The sequence below is a fragment of the Chaetodon trifascialis genome, chromosome 10 (assembly GCF_039877785.1).
Source record: "Chaetodon trifascialis isolate fChaTrf1 chromosome 10, fChaTrf1.hap1, whole genome shotgun sequence".
Classification (NCBI taxonomy): Eukaryota; Metazoa; Chordata; class Actinopteri; order Chaetodontiformes; family Chaetodontidae; genus Chaetodon; species Chaetodon trifascialis.
This window is the reverse complement of record NC_092065.1, coordinates 8,751,446-8,765,457: the sequence shown is the minus strand read 5'-3', so window position 1 is coordinate 8,765,457 and position 14,012 is coordinate 8,751,446. Positions and strand designations below refer to the sequence as shown.

Genomic DNA, 14,012 nt, shown 5'->3' with positions numbered 1-14,012 from the left:
GTGTGTGTGTGTGTGTGTGTGTGTGTGTGTGTGTGTGTGTGTGTGTGTGTGTGTGTGTGTGTGTGTGTGTGTGTGTGTGTGTGTGTGTGTGTGTGTGTGTGCGTGCGCGCGCTAATCTTTGCATGCACACAAGTGTGTTCCTCATTCGCTGCACACAGCCCCCTCCACTTTGGCAACCCACCTCAATAGTTCCCTTCCCTCCAGCGATGACGCAAATGACCCACGATGACTGACCCCCACGGTAAAACCTGTAAAACATTAGCCAGCGTGAATAGGAATGACTCTCCATGCTCTCCCCTCAGCAGGCAGGCAGGGAAGGATTTATGAGCGTCCTCCCAGCGGACGGCTGCCGTGCCCGGGGTGGATGTGGCAGAGGAGAAGGTGCGGTGTGGTTTTCGGAGTCACAGGGACAAAGAGCCAGACAGTTTGGGTCAGAAATGTGTGTCTGCCTGGACCCGAGCCTTTCCACACTCTATTCCTGCAGTTTTACTGTACACTGTACACACCCCTATTAATTCTCAGCACTTTCATTTCTGTTTTCCTTTGCCTTCTCGCATTGTTATTGCCTTGTGTGCAATTAAATTCAGAACATTTTATGAAGATATTTCCCCAAGAGGATGATAGTTTATTTAATTAAAATGTCAAAGAAAAACACAAAGAGTACAAAGAAAGTCAATACATTATGGATAAAATATAATCGTCCATTTCTCATTTCCCTCTATTATATCTGTTTATTGTGAAATCTCAATTTTTTCCTCATTTTCACTGCTTATCATGATGTCAGTGATGCTGTTCAGAAGCCAAATTCAATGCTAAATCTGTAAGGCTGACAGTCTTTGTGTGTCTGAATGTCAGAGTAAGAAATAGATAAAGAGCACCAGGTAGACCAGGGGGCTCAATTATGAGAGCTTCCTGCACTCGAAGCCAAGGTAGCAATTAATGGAGAGTTTGACATTTATGTGAAGTATTATACTGCGTTTCGTTTGTCCAACTGGTGCAGCAAAATTCTTCCATTATCCACGAAGGCAGTCTTTAAATATAAATTGTCATTATTCTTTAGAAAGAAAAAGAAAAGCCGTCCAAAGATGGTCCAGAGAGGGAACAGCTATATGATGCTAATAATGAGAATACCTCCACCTGGGGGTGCCGCACCAGATTGCACCTCATTTTCAAAGCTGTGGTGAGCAATATAGAGTTTACTGTGACTCTGACACCCATGAAAGTGAGTAGAGGGATCTTTGATTGTTGCCTTGATGGTGTCCTGACAACTAAGCTGCTGTCATTTCTGAAGGCTTCGTATAGAGAGACTTAGTCGAGTCTGACCTACTTTCTTTTTTGTCGGCTGAAATAAAACTGAGTGCAGGGATGTCTGAGTCAAGCACTGCAGACGTCAGAATACCTTTGACAGGGAGCAGTGATAAAAGAACAAAGGAGGAATAAGTAAGAAAATATTCTGAGACCTTGAGGCAGTGCCTGTGTGAGTCTGAGTGCATGTGTGTGTCTGTGCACTTACACAAGTGGGCATATGTGTGAATTCATGACTTTGCAGCCCTTACTGTAAGTGAGAGCACAGTGAGTTTAATTGGACGGAGAGGTGGTGCATAAAACCCTTGGGTCAAGCTGATTGGAAATCCTGCAGACTGATCTGAATAGCGCCTTAATTAACCCAACCATACTGTAACATCAGCAGTCTCCGTTTTTCTCCTTCCTTCTTCCCCAAACCCAAGATCTCTAGTCGGCACTTCTTGGGAGCTGCGTCCTCAGTGCATACCGAGTTTGGGCTCCAGTAAATCCAGTACACTAACAAGCTAACACAGCTACTGAAGATGTGAGCCGACACACATCAACTCCACTCATACAAAGCTGGTAATGAGGGACAAAATAGGACATGGGAGGCAGAGAAAGAAGAATGAAAGCCTGATCATGAATGAATGATTAAGAAACACTGCTAGCGGTTAAATTGCACTGAGCTATATTAGGCCGAGGCAGTTTCCGGTTCCCTTTCCAGACAGATTTAGAAAAGTGCTCTGCAGCGAGTTGATGACAGTGGGTCGGGCTCATTACAACGCTTCAGGTTGATCAGTGTGAAAGTTGAGCTTCACCATGGGTGCTGATGCTCCAGCTTTCACCACTTCACACCCACAGGGAAGTGGTTCTCAACTGGTTATTGGTGGGAGCAAGTCAAACAACAAGCATATTCCAGTAGTTTGTTTGTGCTTCGACACCGTGGTGTTTACCCAGCACCTCAGAGGCACGGCAGCTTGCTGTGGGCTGTGGCCCGGAGCCATGGTGGTGGACAGGGCATGGCTGCATACTGGCATCCACACTGCTGCCCTCTTAACACTCTGGGTGAGAGGAAGGCTGGGAGTTTACTTTGCTGGCACTGGTTTGAGCCACGAGAGTGCCGCTCACTTGCGGAGGGCAGCAAACAGGCTGCTTTCTTTGTATTTCTGACATTTTTATATCATCTGCTCTTGAGTAGCCATCCCATTATTTACCTGTATGCCTATAAATGTTTCTAAACAAACTGTCATCAAGCTGGAGAGCAAAAGACAGAACTGAGGACTTCTTGTGCCAAGACACAGGTCAAAATCTAAATCTGCAAACATCACATTTCCACCTTAGAGCGAGCACACTGTAAGAAATCAGGGGCAAGATCCACAGTCGTTTTTTTTGGCAAAGCAAAGCAGAGTTAGCCAAATGGAGCCCGACCATCCTGGTAGTCATGTGAGGATTAGCTGGCATTCTTTTGTTTCAGCAACATGCGACTACCAGGAAGCAATGAAACACCATCAGAGGCAACATAAAGAGGGGATCTGTAGTACAAAGAGAAACATTTGGGAAACACTCTCTGTTTGGCTAACCTAGACTGGCGTCTGCTTCGAGTGGTCAGTTGATCCAAAGTATTTTCTCACTTACTTCTCGTGGTACCCACCCTGTCTGGTTTAAGTTTAAACCTTTCGAGATATCCCTCTGTGATTTCTGCCTCCACCCTAACACAATGAAGGTGAGTGGAATTTTGTTTTTGCTGCTCACAGCATTGAAAATGACGTTCTGATATTCAACAGCAACACTTCTTTCCAGGAACAGCGTCTGGGTGACTGTGAATGTTCCACAAGCCTCGCTGTGTGCAGGCTTCACAGGTAGAAAATAGTTCCAGAGAAGACTGTTGACAGTGAGGTTTGTGGGTTATCCACAGTAACCGGGACATTGTTCCTGGAAAGGCGCGATGCTGTTGAAGTGTTTAAGCGTAGATGCTGTGAGCACCACAAGAGAAATTCCATTCATGTCCATGGTGCTGAGGTGGAAACAGAAATCAAGCTGATGTCTCAAAACCAAGACGATCTGCACGGATAGGAACCATCTACCTCCGTCAGTTCACCACCTCAACGCCACATACTGAGACTGAGAGCAGCTAAAGAGACCAAACCTGAACGCTGACAGCAAATGGTCACCATTAAACACAGGAGCATCCACTTTAACACCAGTTCTCTTGTTCGTTTCTTGAGGGTATCGCTCTGGATCATGAAAGTAAAGGAAATCTCCAGAATGTGTTCACAATGAAGCCAGAGTCCCATAAAAATGCCTCCGACCTTATTGAGTGTGTCATGTTACTCTGGTAGCTGAAGTGCCGTGATTGAAATACATACTTTCAAAGACACAAAGCATTTTTTCTCTTGAGGACTGCTTTCGGTCTCTTATAAATCATGAGTATTGCTATAAGTGATGGAAAGCCACTGCAAGACCTGGCTTTTTCTGAGTTATGGGGCGGCATAATGAATCTTGCAGAGGGTGAAACAAAGGGCATAACTTCTACACAGTTGTTATTTTTCCCAGTAGGTGCACTGAAGCTTTAGGACAAAAACAAATCCATTTGGAAATTTTACTGCTTCGGCTGTGTTGTGCTGCCTGGAGGGTGTCCATGAAAAACCAGGAGATATCTAAGAAATCATTCATGTGTGGTTTTACCTCTTCAGACATAATATTGGCAGTGAGCTGTCACATGTTTTAAGTATAATCTTAGACTGCTCTCCACCATCCTCCTGGAGCAAAACAAGGCAATAAAGCCTGAACAAGGCTTTTTGTTTGTCTTGTTTTGCATCATTATTGTTTGTAAAGGATTAACCGGCTCGAACAGAAGACATATAGCCTCTTTGTATTATCATATTTCTTCTTTTTTGCATTGATATATACATGATTTAGCCTCGGTGAGGCTCTTGTCTAGCTCTGAGGGGGTTTTTTTTCACTGTCATGACTGACGTTTTTGCTCTTTGTCTTTGAAAAATAGATGATGTTTGTGTTACCCTAATGCCTTGTTTATCCTAACACCGGTGGTTTGAAGTTTGAAAGCACTAACACCAACATTTTGTTTACTGATTTTCCAGCTCTGGTAAAAAACATTCAAACACAGTGGCACCAGACTGCATCCACTGTTTGGTTTAGTAAGTGAGTAGCACACCATCCACATGTATTTGTTGATCAAATTGTTTGAGCCAGCCTCAGAGGAAATGAACTCCACTGTGGTCTGTAAAGTCACTCTGCGCTAGAGACTATCTGCGGACGCTCAAATTTTATGCCCAGCTTTGATTTTGTGTGGGGCTTTTTTTTTGTTTTAGCACATCAAAGGCCGCATGTAGACTTGTGTGTAGTCTGGGTCTGTCTCTTAGAGCATGGAGATGAAAGGTTGGGTTACATAAGCCCATAGGGCCGAGAGGCTGTTTATGTGTGTGTGCCTGGAGAGCCTCACTGATACTAGGACCCTCTAATGGAGCAGGACTCCGCCGTGACCACGGAGGAGCTGCTGCCAGCTCCTATACTGTAAAAGCAAAACCCTGTCAGAGCAGTAAAGAATAAGACAAACAGCTCTCTGGCTGGCTGATGCTATCATTTACAGTAATTTACATCTCATACATGGGCCTTTTACACAGCTGATTGCTTGTTGACCTTCTTTTCCATCTAGTATGGTTATTTTAATGCATGAGAAGGTTCGTGCATGCTTGATGGAGCTTTAAAGTGGCTTACAGATATTATCGTGCAGCCGATCGGAGAATCTAGGCTCTTCGTGGCTTCAGTCCTCGGGCTGGAAAGTGGAGGATGAGAGAATGAAGATGTTTGCTGAGAAAGGGCAAAGCCCTCATATTGCATTTTTTTTTTTTTTAATCCTTCTAAATGTCAAAGTGTGGAGACACAGTTGCACTTCATGAATGAGTGCGCGTCGTGCTGTGTGTTATTGTTGTGACGGTGACCTTGTTTGCTGACTGTCAGGGTCATCACGTTCTGTGGAGCAGCACCCATTGTTGCCAGAACCTTGACCGAAGGATGAGGTGTACAATAACTATCCCATCAGAGCAGACCTTGTATCCCGCCCAGCTGAACATGTCAAAGGCACATTCGATGATCAAACTGTGAACAAAGAAAACACCACATTTCAAAACACAAGAGTTAAACCTCCCAATTCATTTGCAGGACAGGTCTGTAGAGGCCCTGAAAACATAGATTTCTGTTGGTCTCCACTGGTTTTTGAAAAGGGGCAGTGGGGAAATTCAAAATTAACAATATTTTCATGATATTTGGATCAAAATGTGATGCTGATGCTGACAGCTGATTGGCTGTTTGTTCGTGTGGGCCGCTGTCAGTCAGATGTGATCAAAGCATGCCCGCACAGTGCTGATGAAGCTGGGTTTTTAAATGATAAACTGTTCATGAATAATAGCTAATGATTTTTTGCCCAAATTTTAACATAAATTTCTTATTGAGAAAATATGTGTACGTTTTCAGTGACATTAACAGAGCGACTGTCACCAAACTCTTAATTTAAGTTATTCATATTCTATTCTATCTGACGCCAGGGCTGCAATAAAGTAACTGTGTCAATCCACAAATCGATTCAGCGACATATTGCAGCTCTATTTGACATGCTTAAAGGTAAAGCAGTAAACTAGGTCTGTATATTTCACTGAAACTACTTTCTAATGGAGAAATGGTCGCTTTGAAGTGCTGACAGCGAGGTCTGTGGATCATCTAGATTACGCAGGACTTTTGTTTCTGCATGTTCTTTTATTTAATTCTTAATGATTTGAGCAACGCAAACAAATTTTCCATTTGTCGCCATTTACCATGCTGGGGGAAGAAGTGTCAGAGGCAGACTTCAAGAAATGTACAAACTAAAGTGCCCTCTAATAAGGAAACAGGAAGAGCAAATTTACTCTCGCATTTGTTTAGAACTAAGCAGCACTGTGAGAAAACACTCCCCAAAACAACACTGTTGTCCAGACAGCACTGGGGACCAAAGCCCACTGTTGTCCCAGTGTTTTCACTCACAGCATGACACAACTCAATGACCTCTGCTGACACAGTAAATTACACCTGAATTATCAGTTTGGCTCACACTGAGCCCCTTGCCTCAGTGTGTGCAACAGCAATTTGTCACAGCGTCATGCTGAGTTTCTCAGGGCTTCTCAGTTCTGGGCCAGAAACCTTTAACAGAGGCAGGGGGTGTGGGTGTTGATGGTGGTGGTGGTGGTGGGGGGGGGCTTGGCTCTCCTGCAACGTGTTCACCAAAAATCAGTTGACAGAGCTGCACTGATGCATTCGGTGACTCCCAAGAAAGTGGAAAACGGGTTTACGAGGCCTGTGGGAGGACACAGTGGCTGGTAATTAGACAGCGTAAAAATCCTCCGCCTCCACCAGCCCCTTAGGCAGTCAAAAGGAGCTAAAGTAAACCAAACCTAACTGTGAAATTGCATTAGACGTCTGTGCTTAATGGAAAGTGAAATAAATAGACAAAACCCATTTTTGCATTTATGAGCGTTTCCATTCCCCCCGCTCATCCTCGACTCTTTGCATCCCCTCTCCTGCTCCTCCTCTCTTCCGCTACGGCACAGTATAGTATCTCCACTATGGTGTCGCCTTTGTGAGGAGGCGAATTGTACTTGAACAGTAACAGGATGTGCAGGACTGTGGTTTGAACATGTCTCTGTCTCTGCTTTCCCACAGATGCTCCCCCGCTCGGACTGGGACCACAAGAGAGGCTCTCGAGGATCACAGGTTAGCACTGTCCACAGAAAAAGAGCCGCACCAGTAATAACAATAATAATGAACAATAACATAATAAACAGCTGACAGGCAAAAACACACACACACACACACACACACACACACACACACACACACAGTAACTAGCTCCCTGATCTCTGTCACTCGCCTACAAACACCTTATAAATGACGCAAATAGCAGAAATCCTACCACTAACAGGCCTGTTCACCCACTCATTTTAGCCGTGGTTAAACAGCATGTCCAGAGGTGTCACTTCCTTGTTGTCCTCTGTTAGTCTAAAGGACACAGGTCTGTGATTTGCTTCTGCACAAGCCATTAAAGGCCAGGGAATTGAAACTAGAAGGACTCGGCACAGAGGGAACAGCTTGTAGGGAGCAGACACACACAGCTACATCCTTGAGATTACCTTTCCCATCTTTGGCCGGGGGTGGGGGTGCATGTTTGGGAATTGATGTATTGAGCTGCTGCAGGCCCTCGGGGCAGGGCTCTGGAGTACATAAAGAACAATGCCCTTGGCGTTGGCATTGCCATATACAGTATGTGCGTGTTCTTTGCTGCGTGTTATCCTATCAGGAGGATATCCTTCAGAAATGAATAGACAATGCGTCTGCGCTGACACTGTATGCTTGGGTAGCAATAAATGTCGAAAAGTTGCGGTTGGGAGAAAACGAGGGGATTTTTCATGAATAGCGATCATAACTTTGCAGCACGGGATTGGGTTTGAAATCAAATTACACACTATGTAATTTTCTAGAGATGCTAAGACTCATATAGTGGTATATCTGTTCCCAAAATCAGTCTTACAGCATTATCCCCTCAGAGCAGAGAAATTTTCAAATAGCATGTTACCCTTTTTGAAATATTGTCCAAGGCTCATATCAATTTGTTATGTGGGGTTAGTAGGCAAGCACATATTTTTTGATTGATGCATTCCCTAAGCTGCCATTTAGACTCAGTGGTCAGTTCAGTCTTATTTTTTTCTGTTTGGACTGGTGCTGTGCGTTCGTCAGTGGAATCCTGTAATAGTCCCGAGACTGACAAGACATGTAAGAAGCTGAGGCTTACGTTGGCATCCCTCCCCATCTCGTGGCTATTTTCCCTTGGCTCTGCTCTCTTGGTCCAGGTTGTTGGTCAGAGAGGCTGGTAGCACTTCAGCATGGTGTGCACGGCACCTCGTAGAGTGTGTAAATCACACGCTTCAGTCTTTCGCCGGTGACCAGAGCACTTGATTGATCTCCACTGTGTTGTATTCGCCAACATGCACACATTAGCAGGCTCATTTTCCAAACCACGACTTTTTTTTTTTCTTCCCGTCCAAAGCTTGCGGTGGATGTTTTAGCTTAGGAATTGACAGTGAAGTTATGTATGGAAAGAGCTATTTAAATATTTGTATTCGACTTGAAAACACATTGGTTTTGGAACATTACCCGGGGAGATTATTGGAGAAAAGAGTGTTTGTAGGCCCGGATCTTGTGACTGTTATTCTAAATTACAGAAAGGCTGGAAGAGTGGTCTGTGTGGCAGACAAGCCATGACATTGCAGTCATGTTGAAGATTTCTCAAAATCACTGTGAGCACTTCAAACACTGGAGATCAGCGTTTCTTAAAGCTGCGGGTTTGGGAGTTGAGAAAGGTCACTGCCCTTTTTCTGGTTGGTCCCATCATGACGGTCGAGTCGAGCATTCTCTCATTAAATTGGGTCCTGTGGCAAGACTAAATTTGAGGACGAACGAGACAGAAAACACACTTTTGACTGTCCTCTGCCTGGGAAATAATTGGATCTGCCACAAATGATACAGAGGCATTAGCAAATTTCACGCGCCCACTTTTTATGACGTGCAACGGTAAAACACCTCTGAGCTGGTGCCATTTCTCTGAGAGAAACTGAAGAAAAGACTGACATTTTAACTTGCTTTTATTTATAGTGCGTCTGTTCAGTTAGCACGACTCTCTAAAAGCTCGTGACTGTGCCTGCTGCAGTGCTGATGATGGATATATATGTTTAACCGCTTGTGTCATGCGGTAAATCCTCGCTCGCTCATCGCCCAGCACAAGCCATCTGTTTTACCTCATGCATCCTTTTTGTTTGCTCTGTCCTTTATGCCAGCGTTTCTTGCCTCTGCCTCTGCCGGTCTATCTCTGTTTTTTTTTTAATCTTCATTGGCTCCTTCGCTGGAATCAAACACCCTGAAATATGTGGAAGGAAAAACAAGCCTCTCCTTGGAGATGAGATGGCTGCATGTTTGGGGTCAATTGGCTTGACCTTTCCCAGTAAATCTTTAATGAGGCAGTTATTCTTTTTTGTTTTGTTTTGATCCCCCCCACACGTCCCCCAACACACCCTCTTTTAATAAAATATGTAATAGGGTGTAATTGTACCCTGGCTGCAGCCGAGGGCCTGGCTCAGCATGGCTTCGGTCTGAGCTGACAGAGGGGTTGTGAGTCGAGTTGGGGGTGTGGGTTGGTTGGGAAGTGCTGCTGGGTGTAGTTTTGGCTGCCGGAGCTGAGGCGGAGAGCGACGAGTGTCTCAGTGGAGTTTTGTGTTACCGTTCTGCTGTGATTCACACAGTATCACTGCTCTGTTATTTTAAATAGAGAACATCACCGTCTCCCGGGCTTCTCTCCCGCTAATCCATCCTGACAGATGTAATCAGGCCCATTACACTAACTGCACAGCCACTGAAACAGAAAACTGCATGGTAATGATTTTTCGAGACTTCTGTGTAAATGAAATTAACCTAAGAAAAAACAATGGACCTGCTTAAGTCATTTTTTTAATATATTCCCCAGCTTCTTGTTCAACGCATTCCTGCATTTCTAAGAGTGTGAGGATTTGTGCAAGGGGTTAATTACAAAATAAGCAGCACAGTGTGTATCTGTGTGCCTTACGAAGAGCCACAGTTGCTTACATTATTGAGATGTGTTTACGAAGAGAATCAAATACCTTTCTTTCTCCAGTGGACCCCTGAGGCATTTGTCCAGTCTGTAGCTCTCCTTTGGGAAACATTGTATTCTCACCATTGCACAATTTTAAGAAGCCCACATATCACTGCCGCTTTACTAAAAGCTGAGAGGACTGTGTGTTTAGATGAGGGAGCCGAGGGGTTAAAAGTGCATGAAGTGGACCGTCTCAGAAATTACAAAAATGTGACCTCTCTGTCTGTGTATCCCATTAATAATCATCATTAGACAGAGGGATCAGTGTTTTGTTTGTTGCATTGAAATGCGCTTCATCTGTCTTCTGCAGAGTTATTGGCAGAAAAACAAGCGGACACAGCAGGAACACCAAAAATCATGTTTCCATTGGTCAGAGTTGTTGCAGCGGTCGATGGTGTTTGTAATAAATACTGTAATGTTTCACGAGAGAAATCTGCAAACACATATCTGAAGTTTTATATATATATATATATGTAGAGAGAGAGAGAGCGAGAGAGAGCGAGAGAGAGCGAGAGAGAGAGAGAGAGAGAGAGAGAGAGAGAGCGAGAGAGAGAGAGAGAGAGAGAGAGAGAGAGAGAGAGAGAGCGGATGCACACCAGCCTTTAGCAAGTCATTTTCTTTTTTATTTATTTGATGTATTTTTAGTATCATATCATGTTTTGTTGTGGTTTGAGTTCATCAGAAAACACAGCATAGATAAGCTTTTGAATTTCGGGTCAAGCCTCCATCGATCTGGTACAACATCCAGATTAAACGAATTAATTGTTTGCAAATATTATTTGGTCCATTTATGGTGCACATTACTGCACCTAAAGCAACACACACACACACACAGCTGAGTGGGGCCTTGAGTGCAGAGACGCCGTGTGGACAAACAGCTTTTCACTCTTCAGGAGTGATCGCTGGTTTGTTTTGACTGGCCCTTGGTTTGGTTTACATGAACTGCTGCGCGGGTGTTAATCTATGGCATGTCTATTGACGTACTGTTCCAAACTGCGTTCACACAGGCAATTAAGACCATTGATCATGCACACTGTTGTTATTCATCGTAAAATGTCATAACAGAATGTCCATGCATGTTTAGCATGTGACTTGGCTCATTGAGGAGTCATAAAAACTGTTTATTGATACTAGTAGTCAGTTTTATCAAATGTAGGATGTCAACAACAGCCGGGGGCTGGTGACCAAATATCACACGAATTTATGGTCATTTTGTGACCAGAGATGCTGGCACAGGGGCCGGATTCAGAGGATCAGCGGGTGTGTCGAAGGCTGGCATCAGTCAAATCAGGAAGTTTCCTGCCTTTTAAAAGCAGCGTGCCTTCTGCCAGTTAAATACAAAAGATTGGCCAGGCACATAAATACCAAATGGCTGCAAGCAGGAAAGAATACCCATGCTCCAAAAATATTACAAGGTCACTCCAGTTAATCCACAATGACACAGAATTTGGCTCCTAAGTGTTAAAAATGGAATAAATAAACCAGTTAGTGGTTGCCAACCGTTCTCCTTCAGGGACCCCCTTTCTATCATTTAGTAAACTGACGACCCCTGAATAAGTGACATATTTCACATTATATTCAATGCAAAGCAATAAGTGCAGAGCAACAACAAATAAACTGTACAATCAACCCAAATAACACAATTACTGCAGGAAGTTTGTGTAAAATGAGTGATTTGGATGAATGAGTATTTCCTGTGACTGTTGGATCAGAGATTTTTTTATGCACTTCTGTCTGTATTATGCATGTTTCTAATCAAACACACTTAACAGGCTTCATTTTTGACAAATGCAGTGTTTTCTCCTCCCTGGCACTTGGCCATTGTTCTGTTGGCTCTTTGGTTGTTTTTGCTGTGTACTTTTCTAAAGCTGGTTGAAGCGTCTAAACTTTGAAAATAACAATGTCGCTCTTTTCTTCACAGAAATGAATCAAATGTTCAGATATAGGCTTATTGTACATGTCAAATCAAGAAGGCCTCCTGACCCCTAGTGGAGCTCTTAGGGCCCCTAATAACACTGGTCCAACGGCTAAAGTGTAACATAGAGTGCTGTATTTCATTGTTGCTTTACTCATTAAAGCAATGGTTTGACTTTTTTTTTTTTTTTTTCAAATTTCTGATCTGTTTTCTTGCTGATTTAGATGAGAAGATCAATAACACTCTCACATCACTACAGTACATTAATTGAATCTAGAGACAGTTATTCTGCAGCTAGCTGGTTCTAGCTATCTGTAGCTGTAGCCTAAGAGTTAGCATACAGCTAGCTTAGCCTAGCCTGACTCTGTCTAAAGGTACTGTAGTAAACAAACAAAATATAATGTGCTAATGAGTGAGCTTTAGAGGTGCTCATATGCAGCTTCTGTTGAATCCGAGCCAGGGCTCCGGGCCGAGCCAGGCTAGCTGTTACCCATTTTTCCAGTTTTTGTGCTTACAGTAACTAACCAACTGCTGATGGTAGCTATCATATTTAGAGACTTGAAAGTGGTATCAGTCTTATCTATCTCTCAGCACTGAAGCGAATAAATGTATTTTCCAAAGAGATTGCTGACTCAGGACAGAAGACCATACTGTGGTTGTTTTGACTGTCAAAGAGACAAAAAAGAAACTTTTCTGATTTGATCCATCATTTGTAGCATCTAAAATCATCCAAAATCCAACAGCAGAAGCCAGTGTAAGTTCAACAGACCGGTGAGCAGCTCATCCAATGTGTCAGTGTATTTATCTGAGCGGATGAGGGTTTGTCAGTTTGTCACTTTACAGCCATGCAGGCCTGCTGCTGCCAGCTGTTTTCATGGCCACCGACTGTGCGTGTACATTGCCTTTAAAAAAGAAAGATTGATCTCACTTGGAAACAGAGGAATGATGAATCACTCTCAAAGCAAGGAAGCAGTTGTTTCGATGATCAAAGAGGCAACCTTTCTCTCTTTGCTCTATAATTTAGAGTAGTTACTCCCATATCTCCTTCACACAACTCTCAGAGGTGCTGGATCCCTGACTAACTCTGAAGGCTTTATTTCTCAGAAAAATCTCCACAGAGAGGAGTGCGAGCCAGTGGCAGACGGTTGTTGACAGTTCCCAGATGTGAATGTGTGTTACTATGAATGTGTTGTGGGGCGGCAGTAAAAAGAGCCTGTATGCTTGGGGAATCATTTAGAAATAAGTCATTAAACACATATACAGCCTGACTGGAAGGTTAAAATACTCTCATTTTAATCGTGGCATTTAAGGGAATTTACAAACAGTGCAGATGTGTCCAAGGCAGGGACATCAACCACGGTACTTTGAGAAAAATATCAGGAATTTTGAAACGCTCCATCATAACATCTGTCCAATAGCTTTTTTCTGATTCTCAGTGCTTTTTCCCAGGCAGGGGTCGCTCTGTGGGGCTCGTATGAGATCCATCCTCTCAGAAAGTGAAGCCTGCTGCTACATAGGTGGCCATGGCTCATGAATGAAAATGATCACCTAACCTGACAGGAAATACTTATATAACCTTATGATATTATGTAACTTCGTCTCAGTTTGATCTGTTACAGGATGTCTTAAGTTTTAGGTTGCAGATTGTTGGAAGGTTAGGAAAATCAGGAGGTATCTTCCAGCCAAGACACAATTTTGAAGAGATGGGACTGAGCCAGGGACGGTCAGGACTCTGTAATCTTTATCTTTCCCTGCAGTCAGTTCTGTTTAATGGCTAAAAACTTTAACTCCTCGGCTCACAAACATTCTGCCGAGAGGTTCAGAGAGAGGATTTGGATTTGTAACGGTAGATGTATTTTAGCGGCACATTATTTCTAAGGATCATGGCTTATTCATTGGTTTCAGACGCGCGTGACATTTTTTCAGGTCAATAGCACAAATTCGGTGGAAGCGAGATCCCCATTGTGTCCCAAAGCTCATGTCTCAAATACTGCAGGTTTTGGGGGTTAAGTGGCTTGCTCCCTGTGCAACATAAAACCCAACACATTCATCATTCCCTCACCTTTTATGGCCACTCGGGTCCAGTTTTGGACTCAGTCAAGC

The 14,012-nt window shown here is 43.6% G+C and overlaps 1 protein-coding gene across 3 annotated transcripts in view; it reads left to right on the top strand.

The window, feature by feature from the left end:
• The window catches only part of LOC139337727 (cGMP-inhibited 3',5'-cyclic phosphodiesterase 3A-like), a 70,920-nt gene that overhangs the window by 29,647 nt on the left and 27,261 nt on the right, over positions 1 to 14,012 (top strand). For all 3 annotated transcript variants that reach the window (XM_070972457.1, XM_070972456.1, XM_070972460.1), the window contains one exon: positions 6,997 to 7,047. In XM_070972457.1, the coding sequence (XP_070828558.1) occupies positions 6,997 to 7,047 (51 nt within the window). The remainder of the gene's footprint in view (positions 1 to 6,996; positions 7,048 to 14,012) is intronic.